At 38.8% G+C, this 15,236-nt stretch overlaps 1 protein-coding gene across 1 annotated transcript; it reads left to right on the top strand.

The window, feature by feature from the left end:
- Positions 1–164: 164 nt before the first annotated feature.
- On the top strand, positions 165–14,606 carry LOC139958631 (actin-like). Its single transcript, XM_071955849.1, has 5 exons — positions 165–1,197; positions 2,781–2,948; positions 3,716–3,955; positions 8,450–8,696; positions 11,335–14,606. Exons 2-5 carry the CDS (start codon positions 2,814–2,816, stop codon positions 11,850–11,852), a joined length of 1,140 nt encoding a protein of 379 aa, XP_071811950.1. The 5' UTR covers positions 165–1,197; positions 2,781–2,813; the 3' UTR covers positions 11,853–14,606.
- The last annotated feature ends 630 nt before the right edge of the window (positions 14,607–15,236 follow it).

Here is a 15,236-nt window from a genome sequence, read left to right as displayed (position 1 = left end):
TATGATAGAAACATGATATTCATTTTTCTCGTACTGACAATACGAGTGCTCTGAAGCTGGAAATGACACTACAGTATAGAAAATATTGTCCCAACTGGGTGCCCTTCCGGTCGTACTGCTACAGTGGTAATTTAACTATATATACCGTGTGGGTTCATTCAGGAGAGGATTTAATCGCAACAACAAGAGAAGCGTTGTACAATCTAATTCATGCAACTGAACAATATTACCATCGGGGCTGAATATAAGCCTACAAACATCGATGGAGGCCAAATGTCAACAGAGGTCAAAACTGGAAATCATGTTTCATGCGACATACTCACACAAAGGTCAACTATAAAATTAATTGTTGTTTAATTGGCCAGTGGCTTCACCCCCTATAACATAGTCAAGAATCCCATTGTTTTGCGGTGGGGTCAAAGGTCAATTACCAAGACCTTTACTTCGCATCATTATATCATAAGTAAAAAATTAAATTTACATGTAAACGAAGAAGTGTTTGCGCCACGTTCGAGGCAATTGACCCATCAATGTCAAATATTACGAATAACGCACGTGAAAACGACTATTTTCAATACCAGTTTCTTTTTAGTCGCATGTTTCGAAAAAGCAACTTGGCCTTAAAAAAAAAAGAAATTGAACCATTGGGTAGGAGAAGAGGATGCTTGGGAAAATATGGGAACTAAATAGAGAGAGAGAGAGAGGGAGGTGGAGAGAGGTGGAGAGAGGAAAACCGGGGCAGAACACTTACCCGGATATGCTGATTACGCTCATTGCATTATACCTATGCAGTAGTTTAACTGTGCAGGTGGAATGGCATATACCATGATAGGAAATTGTCTTCCCTTAAATTTTGCCCATGACCAAATTTGGAAGTGACTTTGAAATGCTTGGGTATATTTTAACACTTTTAGTTGAGCCTCAGCTGTGACAGTAATAAACCTCCACCCTAGGAATAATTGCTTTGTCACCTTTTGTTTTAATAACTAATCATAGCTAAAAATGTTAATGTGGATGCATTAGTCACTGGCAGATGTGTGTAGAGATTAAGATTAGACGGGCTCATGAATGGGGAAAACAAATGAACGAAATTGAGAAAAATTCAATTCAAGTTAAGTTTTCCTGGACTCGAGGTTTGGCTACCGATCGACGGACGAGGCCTGAATAAGCGACAACTGAAGAAGGAAAGTTTGAAAGGTATTTGTTTTTTCTTGAAGTTTAGAAATATATTTAGTAACAATTTTATTCTTACTTACTCACTATATCATCTTGTACAAGTGTAAAATATAAATGTAGTTATTACTTGCAAATGCCTTGGAGCCATTTCTACAGTGATGTAAAAGTTTTTTAATACCAAACCCATATTCACAAAAATATGTCTGAACTAGTTTGAAATTATCATATATATATATATATATATATATATATATAAAAATATATATATATTTATATTTATTAATATATATATGTATATATAAATAAATATATATATATATATATTATATATATATATAGGCTAGGTATAGGCTAGGTATAGGCTAGGTAGATCTTCTCCAGATGAATCAATATCTTGATTAATCCATATAATATACAATATATATTATGATTAATATTATTGATGCCTGCAGGTATTATTCTTTCTATATATGAATATATGCTTTGAATATACTTAACATCAAAGTATATGAATAGTATGAAAACTAACATGAATAAGTGGATATATCATCAGACAAAATCCCACACGGGGAGGACAGGGAAGACAAATTATATTCCAAGGTTTTGGTTTCTTTTTAGTTATTGGTTTTCTTATCTCATTTATTATAAGTTTTCACCAAATAAGAAGATGTTCAGTACAAAGTTTATTGTTGTTTGTTCTTTTGTTTTAAGAATTTTGCTTATTAAGGAAAGTATCTTAGCAAAATGCAATTTAAGTTAACATCTTTCAAAAACTATAGAGTTGATATTGTTATGTAAAATTTACATTGTTCTGTTTAGCAGTATAGACGAATCATATTTGTCCAACTCCTAGCATCATTGTGTTATCCATGGGTTTATTTAAGCGTTGCAGTTTATTCATGAATGTATGGAACAATAATTTATTACACTACATATCGTTTTACTTATTCGACAGGCTTGAAGCCATTGACAAAAGTTTTTTTTCTTAAAAGTAACTTTCAAATTTATCCTTTCATATAACCACCCCATCCCCATCCCCATCCCGGCCCCTCTTTATGATAGCTTCAGTTGTGCGATTAATTTGCCGTTTCATATTATCAATAAAAAACACGAACCATTGCCAAACGATAGGCTCGTTACCGTACAGGTAGAGGTCGGATGGGGATTTGGGAACGGTTCAGTTTTAACTGCATTTTTTCAAGTCAATCACGCTAAAAGAAAATACTCCAAAAAGTGATAAGAATCTTACCTGTTTATATAAATGTTGATTTAATTTTGAGCACAACATATGGAGATTTTTGTCCGTCATATCTGGTTGGGTATAACAAAATGTTTGTTGGTAAATTTAAATGTAATACATTTAAATACCTGACCTTATGGGTGAGTGACCCCTACGGGAACGTATGCAGAACGTTCATCCTCTCTATTTATATATATAGATGTAACATATCACATCATACATATATATATCACACAACTGAAAGCGAACATAGCTCACCATACCGTCGTTGTTATAGAAAAGATGGACATATGTCATGTTAGTGACGTCATCCTTCATTCGCCAACTGCTATTAAGATGGTGTCTATTTACTCGTTTTTGACAGGAACACTTTATCAACTCACATTATACATCAGAGATGACCTCGACTGTTGACGAAGAGATCGCTGCATTGGTCGTTGACAATGGCTCCGGGATGTGTAAAGCTGGATTTGCTGGCGATGACGCCCCTCGTTGCATCTTTCCGTCGATTGTGGGACGACCCAGACACCAGGTAAACCCTTCAAAGACCCTTCACGTGCTCCTTTAGTTCTTCTTCTCTCAACACATCATGAAATCCTCCTCGTTATCTTTGCCATTAATCCGATGCCCATGTCTGACGGATGTGATGTTTGCAGCGTTTAAAATGTCCCGTATTAGTGGGGTTTCTTTGGGGTGGGTGTGGAGGAGGAAACCTTTTCATTGATACATCTAGTACCTTATTACAGTTGTAACAGCAATGTAAAATGCAGTTTGGTTTATGGGAAATGGTGTTTATGTCACCCAGGCTAAAAAATTGTTTGGCACGATAAAGCAAAGGTTACCAATTGATTGAACTGCCCGTATCCTCACCCTCAACTCACTGTGATCCTGGCGTTATAGTTTAGTCAAGCAGTATTTTTTTCTTCTGACCTAGTCCCCGAGTATCACGATTTTATGTAAAGGAACAGATACATAATCTTAGCAGGAAGTTGTTATGGAACATAACAACTCCGTGATCTTAGCCAGAAGGACTTTTACAATACTAATTATCACGTTTAATAACCGCAGAAAAGAATCTATATAACTAAAATACATAAAAGTTGACTTCGTGTTTAAATTCATGAATATTCATAAGTCATTAGTATAAAGTACCGTGTGCCACTATGTATTCATACACAAACTTTCATGCTTATATATAGTAATATTCACCGTTCCCTCTTTGCAACGTTCAGTCTTATTGTTTTGTTGTTTATTGTTATAGTTTATCACACTTCTAATCTGGCTTTATATCTTCTTTAGGGTATTATGGTCGGGATGGGGCAGAAAGATACCTACGTTGGAGAAGAGGCTCAGGGTAAGCGTGGTATTCTCACCTTACAGTATCCAATAGAACACGGCATCGTGACAAACTGGGACGATATGGAACGCATATGGCACCATTGTTTCTACAACGAGCTCAGAGTCACAGTCGAGGAACATCCTATCCTCCTGACCGAGGCGCCTCTGAATCCCAAATCAAACAGAGAGAAGATGACACAGGTGAGAAGAAATTTAAAACAAAGGAGATAATAAAGGGAGTTACCCACGACCCAAGAGGGTCATGCCACTCCACGAAAGTTCAGTCTAAATTGATTAAAAACTCAATCGGAGTGATTCAAGTAATGCGGGTAAGTCTTCGCTATTGTTTGAATGAAGAAGACGCAATGTGGCATGCTGCCCTCACCTATGTGAAACGTTCACACCATGGAACGCCATGTAACGATTATTGTATAGGGAATAGTGGAACGGTTCCACTATTGTCTCTACAATAATCACTTGACGCTCATTTTCGTAGTCACATTATAGTTCTCGCTACAATGAAGATCTGGAAACCCAATTGGCATTGAGAAAATCCGCAAATATATGCATATGCATTTACGAAATCTTTCTTTTGCGATTGCTAAATATAGTTAATTAACAACGTTTGAAGACCAATAGTAAGAAAGGATACGTTATGTGGCTGGAAGACGCCGGCTCTCTGATATGTTTCAGAGTAACTTCAACATAGGACCTACCCATACCCTCTAAATTTACAAAAAGACATTCGTCCTTAACTCAATCACTTTGTATCTTACACCCCCCCCCCTCACTTCTCCCCGCGCCCATTGACAGAAGGGTCGGCCCATATTGTGTAATATACGTGAAAGACCCTTTCACTGAGTTCCCTCTCACATTGGAAATTATATTTTATCTGTCTGCGTTATTAGAAAGATTCTTGAAAATGTGAAAAAAACTGACGGCTAGGTCAATCTTGACAAATCGATCCGTTTCCATAACACATTCCAATCTGAGGGTTATATGAAAGTTCAAGGTTGGGTCGATTTTTAGCTAAATTTTGGGAAAATTTATACAATGTAGCCATATCATACTGAAACTTAGCCAGATATACAAGCCTGCCTGATATGTTTAATCTATCACTTTTAGTTTGCCAAACCCGACTCCAGGATTGACGGGATTAAATACAAATAAGGTTTACAAATGAAACAAAACAACAACTTAGGTAAGACAAGTGTAAAATAATGAGGAAAATATACTTATCGGTTTTATATACAGTGTTTAGGGCGATATTATAAACCTTTAATGTTTCCTGAAGAAAATATGACATCACAGATTATGACAATGCACGGTCTTGTTTTAATAATAAAAAAAGGGGGGATTACTTAATATAGTAACTAAACTTTATCGTTGGTTTGGTGTTGCTGTAACTTTTGATTATTTTCGCCATCCATACAAGATTGAATACGCTCTTCAATAAAATATTACCGAATCATTAGTCCATTCTAGGTCATTTTTGGGGGTTAGGGAGGGGGGGGGGGTTGACAATGGTTAAAGGGGTCACAAACCGAACCGTCGATATTGGTCTATGTGACAGTAAAGATAAATTTCGATAACAACTTGTGTTTCTTCACACACAAGGTTGAGGACTTGATCAAGTCTAAAACTTGACATCACCGATCACGCGTGTGCTTCACTTTGGTATTTTTGGTTTTTATTGATTTCAATCTTTATTTTCTGTAATGGAGATTGATTCTGCGAAATTCTGAAGCTAACCTATTGAAGTTCTTAACGTGACGTATAATGATGGCATTGGTTTCAGTGTGCAAACTCTTAACACCTATAGCCATTGAAAATATGAAAAGACAAAACAGAGAGATAGTAAACGGTTACTGATCCTATACTAGTGGCACTTATTCTTGTTAAGACCCTATAGTATGTAAGCCAATAGTGTAACTTTTCTTTTTCACATAGCTATTTTCCCGTATCTATTTGCTGTACTATCCAGAGAGTGCCCGCGGCAACGCTTTCGAGTGATACTAGTTTGTATCAGACAGATCCTCGGGCATGTAAAATACAGTGTGCAAGTACATTCGTGGTAGGCAGAAACGGACTCTGAGGCATTTACAGTTTGCACGCGAGGAAAAGAGTATTACAAACGAGTTGACCAAGAACTAAGTGGCACTATGACATCACAGCTTTTAAAAATCATATATAAGAGCTCCCGGCCTCCCCCCCCCCCAAACGGAACAAGATTATTCTTAGCTTTTTGGGGGGAGTTGTTCTTCACAAATATCTCTGTTAGATAAACTGATGATGATTGATGATGCTTGATGATTGAAGATCACGATGATTGTGTTTGTGTCTCCTTTAAATGACCTTTCGAGCGGAGGTACATTGTAAACTGCATAGTGTGGTACGCGTACATGTATACAGTGGCGTCGCCAGGGGGAAGGGGGGGCACGTGCCCCCCCCCCCCTGGAAGACCTAGTGCCCCCCGAGTGCCCCCCCCATCTGAGATTTGGGTTGGTAAAAAAATATATATATATATTTTGTTATATTCAACTCCCATCATCTGAATTGGTTTTTCATAAGGACAAAGAAGCACAGTAATTCGTATTTTCTTCAAATGGGCTGCGAAAAAATGAAAAAAAGTTTATCCTTGACCGTCGGGTATCGAAGTCGTAACCCGCGCCATCTTAATAGATAATGGGAGAACACGCCGGAGAAGGACAAGAAAGGAGTCGGGGGTCATGCACACATTGATTCAACAAATGTAGGTTCTATTGATAGGGTTAGGCATAATATCGACAGCATCAGTGTGGTTCATATCCTCTGCAAAATTCTGCGCGTTGTTAAAATCATTACCTCAAAAATAGCAATTTCTGGAGATATCTTCAGATCGAATTTAGCATCAAATGTGGCACCATTTTGCATCTAGCCCATCCTCCGTATGCGAAAATTTTCCAAAGGGGAGGGGGTGCCCCCTCCCCTTAGACCCCTCCCCCAGGACGGCGATCCGTATCCACCTAAGTGCCCCCATCAAATGCTGGTGCCCCCCTGTGCCCCCCAGACTGAAAAGTCTGGTGACGCCACTGCATGTATATACACGTATAGCGTACAAAATGGCTAACTTAACCAACATCTTGTGGTTTCTTTACTATAGGAATCTGACTATGGCTATAGTACAAAGCAAACTCTGTGACGTATAATACAAATACAAACATTTTGTTGATGTCTTCATTTCATATACCATGCCATCATATGAAGATCGTATTATCGATTTACATTGAACATATTATATTTCTTTGTTGTGTTTGTACCCATGGAGCTCCATGTTGTAACGAAAGCTTTTTTATGACATAATTTGAACTCGTTCTACATTAGCATTGCAGACTGACAATGTGTGGAAGCTACAGTGCAGTATTTGATTTGAAAATGTCTCGGTCATTTGCTCAAGGTGGTGTTTATTATGGTTCCTATTTTCAAGCAAGAGGTATATGTGAGGATGAAAAGGGATCACTTTAGCCCCCCCCCCCCACCACACCCACTCACCTAGTGCATACAAATATATAGTTTTTGTGTTCAATTAGTTTCCTGAATGTCTCCTCCAGAAAAATCAAAAGCATGTATTTATTAAATTTCTTAGTCCATCCCTCTTCTTTTTATCTCACAAAACTGTATTGTTTGCAGGGTATGGTGTAAAATAATGGCTAAATGTCATCGAGAAGCATACATGATCTTTCCTTTTTAAAGGATAAAGAAACTATCATTTTAATGGTGCACGGTGGTGTTGATGTTATTGGTGGCAATGGTGGTATTGGTGGTGCTGATTTTGATAAATATTATGGTGATTACGGTGGTGCTGGTTGTGATGCAAGTGTTGATGGTGACGGTGATAAGGTGGCGATGACGCCGTACCACAACACCAACTACAATAATAACTAGAACTGTATTTGCCTTTTGTATAGCAGTATATTGTAGTGCGCGTGCAGTGCTTGCATTGTTAGGAAGAACTTTTCGGTTGTTCGTGGTGTTAGTTTTTGGGCGGACAACACATCAGGGAGTGTAGTCACGCAGGTACCTACAAAGTGAGGGCGCTTGTGAGCGCCGCGACAGGTTCAGAATAAGTCGGCTAAGCAGCAGCTAGTCTCTAAAACTGCAGATGTACAGAGGGTATATGAAACTTTAAGTTCCAACGTCCAGTCATGTAGGTATCGTCCACATGTAGGTATCGTTTCAAGTAATGCAAATATTGTAGCGCGCACGCGCACTACAACAATTACAGCATCGGATACCTCTAGTGTTACTGCGGTGAACAGAGGCTGTGTCAGGTCGCACCTTCGCTACATCAAAAAGACGGATTGCTCGTGTGACGAATACCCAATTTTTTTAATGACCCCAAATGTGGTGGTCAATAATTGAACCTTCAGCAATATTCGACTTATATCGTTTCTATGGAGGCGCGAATTTTCAGAAGCTGTTTAATTTCGTGCATCACCCCCCCCCCCCCCTCGAAAAGATCATGACACTCCCACCTCCTCTATATGATGTAGAAGATTATTGCCATAGGATCGGACATTCGGGCCCTCTAGCTGTTTACCACACATCACATACTCTTAATGCAATAGATAATCAGTGTTTGCTCTCCACCTCTCTCAACTTCTATTTCTCAATCTCCACCTCTCTTTTCCTCTCTCTCCTTCTCTTTGATTTCAGATCATGTTTGAAACCTTCAACGCACCAGCCATGTACATCGCCATCCAAGCGGTCATGTCCCTTTACGCCTCTGGCCGTACCACGGGCATTGTACTGGACTCTGGTGATGGTGTCAGCCATACAGTTCCTATCTATGAGGGTTACTCCTTACCCCATGCGATTAGCCGACTGGACTTGGCTGGTAGAGATTTAACCAATTATTTGATGAGTATTCTCACAGAACGCGGATATTCGTTTACAACCACAGGTGAGTAAGACCTATAGTCCTCTATCCATCCACAACCCCCCCCCCCCACCCTATCCCACCCTCCTACCTATCCATCCGGCCCCGCTCCCCATCCCACCCTCTTACAGTCTGCTTTATTGTAAGGAAGTAAGAAACAGAAAATTGTCTAGAGTTTTACAAATAAAAATTAATTTAATAATTAGAAAAACTGAAGAAGAAAATGTGTACATGCATGATGCGGGAACTATGAAATAAGGTCCTTTTTCATCAGGTAATGTGTTCTATACCGAATTGACTGTTAGAGCTTCAAATCACGAGCTTAAAAACGAAATGTTTCATTTTTGCTATTTAAATAAATGGGTTAAACTAGCGTTTTATGTTCAAGTTCTCTCCAAGGCAAACGTTAGTCAGTTACTTCATATACTATATTGTTGAACTTTATAATCTCCTTTTCTCGTGATTCGGGCCGGACATTTTCAGTGTGGGAACAAAATTGTTTCGCAAGTTCGACCTGCAGGCATTGCTAGAACAATATATCATTGATATTGTTGATTTATCCAGCATCATATATGTTATGCTAATTAGAAACTGATTGCACCAATTAAAACACGGGTCATCATACCGTCCGTACGGAGCAATGTACTTAGTGTAAGTACTTCGAGGAGGTGACAGAGTTATTGAAGAATTATTACCCTGAAATAATATCCATGGTGTAAAGTTACACCGGGACCACTTCGAAATGGTTAGGCGGGGAGTTGTTCGATAACAACTCCCTGGTAAAGGCGATAAACACGTGGCTATTAGTTTCTTTTACTTTTACCAGAGCAGCTCCACAAAACACACACACAAATTTGATATGCCGGCAACTTTTAGAAAAAGTAAACATCAACAAAAGCGAGTCTGACTGAATATTTTAATAGTAAGAATATACTTTTAAAACGAAAGGATTTGCAATGTTCGTTATCGTTACATATTGTGAGTATATGATCCGCAGTCAGACATAAAGTTAAACATTTTCTGTTGCAGCGGAAATGCGATTAGGCTTTATAAATCACGGTTATCGGTGTGTCTTCATAACAGTAACCAGCCTGCATACGTTTAGAAAGAGAAAGGGTCCGAGGAGACCGTATCAGGCCAACCCTTTTGAAGGTGCTATTGCAGTCACAATATGAGCACATGTGCTAATCCAGGCCGGGCTGTGAGGGTGTACACCTTACCCCCCCCCTCCCTTCAACCCCACGCACACAAGAAATTAATAGTAAACATTAGCAGAACGTTGTTGGTTTACCCAATCATAGCCCTAATTAGCCTAAATATGTCTCAGCTAGGATGCACCATGCCATATCTAAAATGCTCCATTTTTTCTGGCGAAGGAACCCCAGAAGCTCCTCATACATTGGAGTTGGCTTTAACGACCCCAGGACCACATCCCTCCAAATTTAAATCCTGGATACACCCCTGGCAACTACTGTTTATGTTAAAGCTCATTTATGACGCATCATCAGATTGAGGAGAAACTTGTACCTAGCCCTATTTCTCCGCCTCCCCCATTACCACCACTTCTACCACCCCCCCACTACCACCCACTCACCCACCTACCCACACACACACACATGAACCGTTCCTCGGTCTATACTCTCTACGCATGGTTTGATCACATAGATATAATTATCATGTATTCACAACTTCATTCACGACTTCCTTATATAATATCTAAGCATTTTCCTGTCCAGTCATTACACTAAATACGCGGTGAAAACAGACACAGCACATCACGCTCTATCGATCATTTGATGCGAAGGCTTATATAATTAGTTTACACACGTACAATTTAGCTAACTTCAACCATTGAGCTATATAGCTCCATGCTTCAACTACCGGTTTGGTTTATTCCTAACGCTTAAATCTATCCCGTCGGTGTCGATTTAGCTGTTACTGTTTCTCCAAAAGTGTTAAAATAATTTACTTTGGCCTCACCTACCGCGAAAAGGAAGAGTTTTTTTTTTTATCAGTTAATTTCTACTGAAGAGTGCTCAGGTGTTTTACTGTTTTTTTATACGCACCAGAGATTCTTGGGTTTTTTCTCGCTCTCTATATATCTGCTATGTATTGTTCATATTTATAAATGAGATTTTCTTTCAGAGTCACATTGCAATATGATGACAAAAGCTGCTATGAATATTCATATCAGGATGGTCTGCATCTTAGTTTCATTAGCATATTTGATTCATTAATTAGCTATGCTATGCGCGTTAAAACAATCACAATGCAATTGGACTATAGATAACCATCGTACACGATAATAAATCCCAGATTTTACAAAATATTACAAGTATTCGTTGTTTATTTTTCTGTTAAATGAAGTTAGAGGATTCTGAATTTTGAACTAATTACTAGACATTTAAAACAACGCATTGGAATTATCAGTTAGCCTTCACTGACAGAGAAGCTTATGATCATATGATCATCATGAGATCTATATTAAAGTAAAAAAACTGACTTGCAACTATGCGTCAACTAAACTTATCCTATCAAATAAATGTGCAGACGACATGCCTTACGCAAATCATCGACGTTCGATCAGCATATGATTAATGTCAATTACCTTAATTAATGATGACATTTGACTTTCACATCGCTATTATGCAAATCTTTTCAGCTGAACGTGAAATCGTGCGAGACGTCAAAGAGAAACTTTGCTACACGGCATTTGACTTTGAGAAAGAGATGGACATAGCTTCCGGGTCATCACTCGTGGAAAAGACCTACGAACTTCCAGACGGTCAGGTCATCACCATTGGCAACGAGCGTTTCCGCTGTGTAGAGGCGCTGTTCCAGCCTAGCTTGATTGGTAGGGAGGCCGGAGGGATCCACGAAACGACTTATAACAGTATAATGAAATGTGACGTGGACATCAGATGTAACCTATATTCTAATATTGTCTTATCAGGCGGCTCTACAATGTTTCCAGGGACCTCTGAACGTCTGCAGAAAGAGCTGACCTCTTTGGCGCCACAGAGCATGAAAGTGAAAGTCATAGCTCCAGCCGAACGAAAATACTCGGTCTGGATTGGTGGATCAATTCTTGCGTCATTATCTACTTTCCAACAGATGTGGATCAGTAAACAGGAGTACGACGAGACAGGTCCAACGATTGTGCATCGCAAATGCTTCTAGGAATATGTTCTTGAAACTTGTTCTTGAAAGAAGCTTGTTTTCATTCAGGTTAAGACTTAAGACTTATTTCAGTAGTTTGAATATTCATGAAATAGTATACATAAACATTAGAATATGTTAATTTATTCCATACGTTCCATGTAAAAAAATAATAAAAAAATCGGTGTCGCTCGGGTAAGGGTTCGAATAACCAGTGTAAGAACAGTAAAGAAAGTCGGTTACTCGATAAATTTCTGAGAGAGAGACCGAGTGAATTTACTAAAGACAGAAAACGGTCCAAAGGCAAAGTAGTTTTCTTGACTAGCAACAATCTCTGCATGCGGAATAACATATGTATTTTATCGTTAGACGTGTAGGCTAAGCATGGGTGGCCCGCAGAGGTGGCGGTGTGTGGTGGAGTGTGAGTACTGTATAATCCATAAAGCTCTTACTCGAACCGTTAATTAATACACGAAGTTCTTTCAGGTGCATCAATAAGATACGATGACAGGGGCGAGGGAGGAGTGCAGACTGGGGGAGGCGGTGGGGTTACTGAAATATTTTACCCGGCAAAACTTGATCAAACCGGTTTAACATAAATTTAATCTAGCCTTGAAGTTCGAAAAATCATGGCTCCGACAAGAATTTATCTTCCCAACATGACTGGGAGAATTTTCCCGACAAAAGGCAAATTATCTCCACAAACCGAAAGATATTTCTGACAACCGTCGCTCGGATCCAACCTCACCCGTCATAATTTTGTAAAAATAAAATCGCAGGAAGACCGTATCGTGCATTTCCAGCCCCCCCCCCCTCCCCTCGAAAATCATTTCGGTTTGAGAATGCTTACTACACCCTATGATATAGTGACACTCTTTGTGTGCATTCCTCCCTACTGACTGCCACTCACCCCTCCCTGCAATACTAGGGCGACTTTTTCTTTCAACAGGAAGAATGAATGGACTAGGAATTCGAAACAAAATAATATCTTACTTATATCACTCTGTAAAAATTTAATACCTTCTGACTTCCAGACAAAAGACAAAGCCGCATTCCATTGTGTTATAAGCTGCCACAGAGCTTATCGAGAGAGAGAGGAAAAAAAGTGAGGTCATACATTGTTGGTACTTTTGTTTTGAATTTGTTTATAACACAAATCCCTCAATGATGGTGATACGTCGTTATATACTGACACTTATTCGGCCATTACACCGCCGTGTTTATATCGGGTTATTTGACATTTGGCATATGTGTGCATGCGTGGCTAGTTAAATTCACGCTCAAAAGCTGATGATAGACTGCAATATACCTCTTGAAGCTTACATTGATGGTCGGTTATGCGAGAATATATTATGCGGTGTTTGTCCCATATGGCTTGCCATAGTCGGAAGGGTGGGTCCATTATAATGTAACGGACGTTATCACCAGTCCCATGTACAGCCATATATACACTACGGGGTATTTTATCACTGAATAGCTTACTGTGCTTCTCTACCTGGTTGTGGGGATTTCATCAACATTGGTTGTTTATCAAACTGAGTACTGCTTGAGGGACATCACTAGTATTGGCCCTAAATTTGAGCACGCTACAAATTGCTAGGAATTAAAAAAAAAAGTAACTTCCTAGTGGTTCAGATTCTTCTACTTTTTCAAAAGTTTTCAGGAATGTTAAAATAACAACAACCAAATTTAAATGTGTCAGTGTGAAGAACTAAATACCTTACGGTTAGGATAGCAGTAAAATGCTTGTTGAAACTTTATCACTGGTGACCATTTTCTAAATTTCTAGCATATTTCGAGACATTACTGATGACCAGGAAGCTAGATAATATGCCGCCACACATAAGCCACTGTACAGTCCCTCGATATGTAAATTTTGCGGCTTTACTCTTTCATTTGAAAATTAAATCCATTCAAAATTACAATCCATTCATGATGTAGCGTGGCAATACTTTTCCTAATTTTTAAAGTCACATTATGGTATACAGGCAGAAGCTAAGTTGTGTTCTTTGTCAAATATTTAAAATAATGGGTAGTTATGTCTTCATTGCCATGGATGTATGTATATGTATTTTTGATCCTCCTGCAAGCAGGAACTCGCGAAGAAGCTATCATTGGCTTATCAAAGCCGCCAGCTGACCGAAGTCAGTCTCTTAGATTCATATTTTAACGTCCATGATTATGAATTGTCAACAACTCCTTAACTGGACGACATACATTAATCTTGGAGTGACTCGAACTCGGGACCTTATGATTGAAAGGCACCGACTGGACTTAATTATGTTGTTTGAATGCTACGTGTTATAAAGTTGTTGGAATTGAAAATGATAGCGACGAACCAGGTGTAGCTCCATGCCTGGACGACGGTGACCATTAGCTGAAGACGAAATGGGCTGTCATTTATTCTTGGTCAGTTTCAATAGTCATTGCTATAATTTTCAGTGTCGGCCATTTTGAATTTGTTTCTATCAAGTTTTGTTGTTATGGTAACTGTATTTGCCATGGATATATAATGTTGTTAGAATGCTACATGTTATGATGTAGCTAGCTAGACGCGGTGGTTGAAATTGATATTTGATAGCGACGACTCCGTATCTCAATGCTTGGACGAATGAGTGCATTAAAATTAAAATATATCGCGAACGTGTAGATCTGTTATTAGAAAGAATTTAGATAAGTTATATAAGCAATCTTCTTTTGATATCAGTTTTTTTCATGTGCAATAAAACGAATTACATCTTCGACGCTACGAGTGTAAATTTGGCATGTTGCTTGGGCCACCCATTCTCAAGATGGCGGCCAAAATCCAAGATGGCCGCCAGAAAAAAGGAAATGTCATATATCTGGCTGTTGAAATCAGAAATGAACAAATGAGGGGTCAATTCAGGTGTTTCCGGGGTCACTGAAACAGATGATGGTCATGACATGTTGCTTGGGTCACCTATTACCAAGATAGCGGCCAATATAACAGAAAATACACTTGTTGTCACTGTTAAATGTCAGTGGAAGTGTAGACTTGACTTTGAAGATTCTGATTCCTTCTGATTAGTATTGAAAATCCAACCACCAGACAGACTTTTAGTCGATGCAGTGTGAAATTAGGCAAATTTACTATTACGTAATGTTTTTGTGACGTCAAGGGGGGGAAGCAATTAGATAATGCATAGTTTACAATTTCAAAACTCTGCCACTTAAGAATGGCGAATCTGATTTGAATGAAACGTTACAGAATTTTGAACAATATATAGATGCAGGCATTCATTGAATTTGAAGTAAACATTAACTTGAACTTTTCATCTATGGAAGAACGAAAAATCAGCAAGTTCTGTGTAAACTCATTAGCGACATGCATTTCGTTTCCCTCTTGACGTCAACGGACCCGGATATTTAGGTAACACAAAAACG

The sequence above is a fragment of the Apostichopus japonicus genome, chromosome 18 (assembly GCF_037975245.1).
Source record: "Apostichopus japonicus isolate 1M-3 chromosome 18, ASM3797524v1, whole genome shotgun sequence".
Taxonomy (NCBI): Eukaryota; Metazoa; Echinodermata; class Holothuroidea; order Aspidochirotida; family Stichopodidae; genus Apostichopus; species Apostichopus japonicus.
This window is presented reverse-complemented; position numbering and strand designations above follow the sequence as displayed.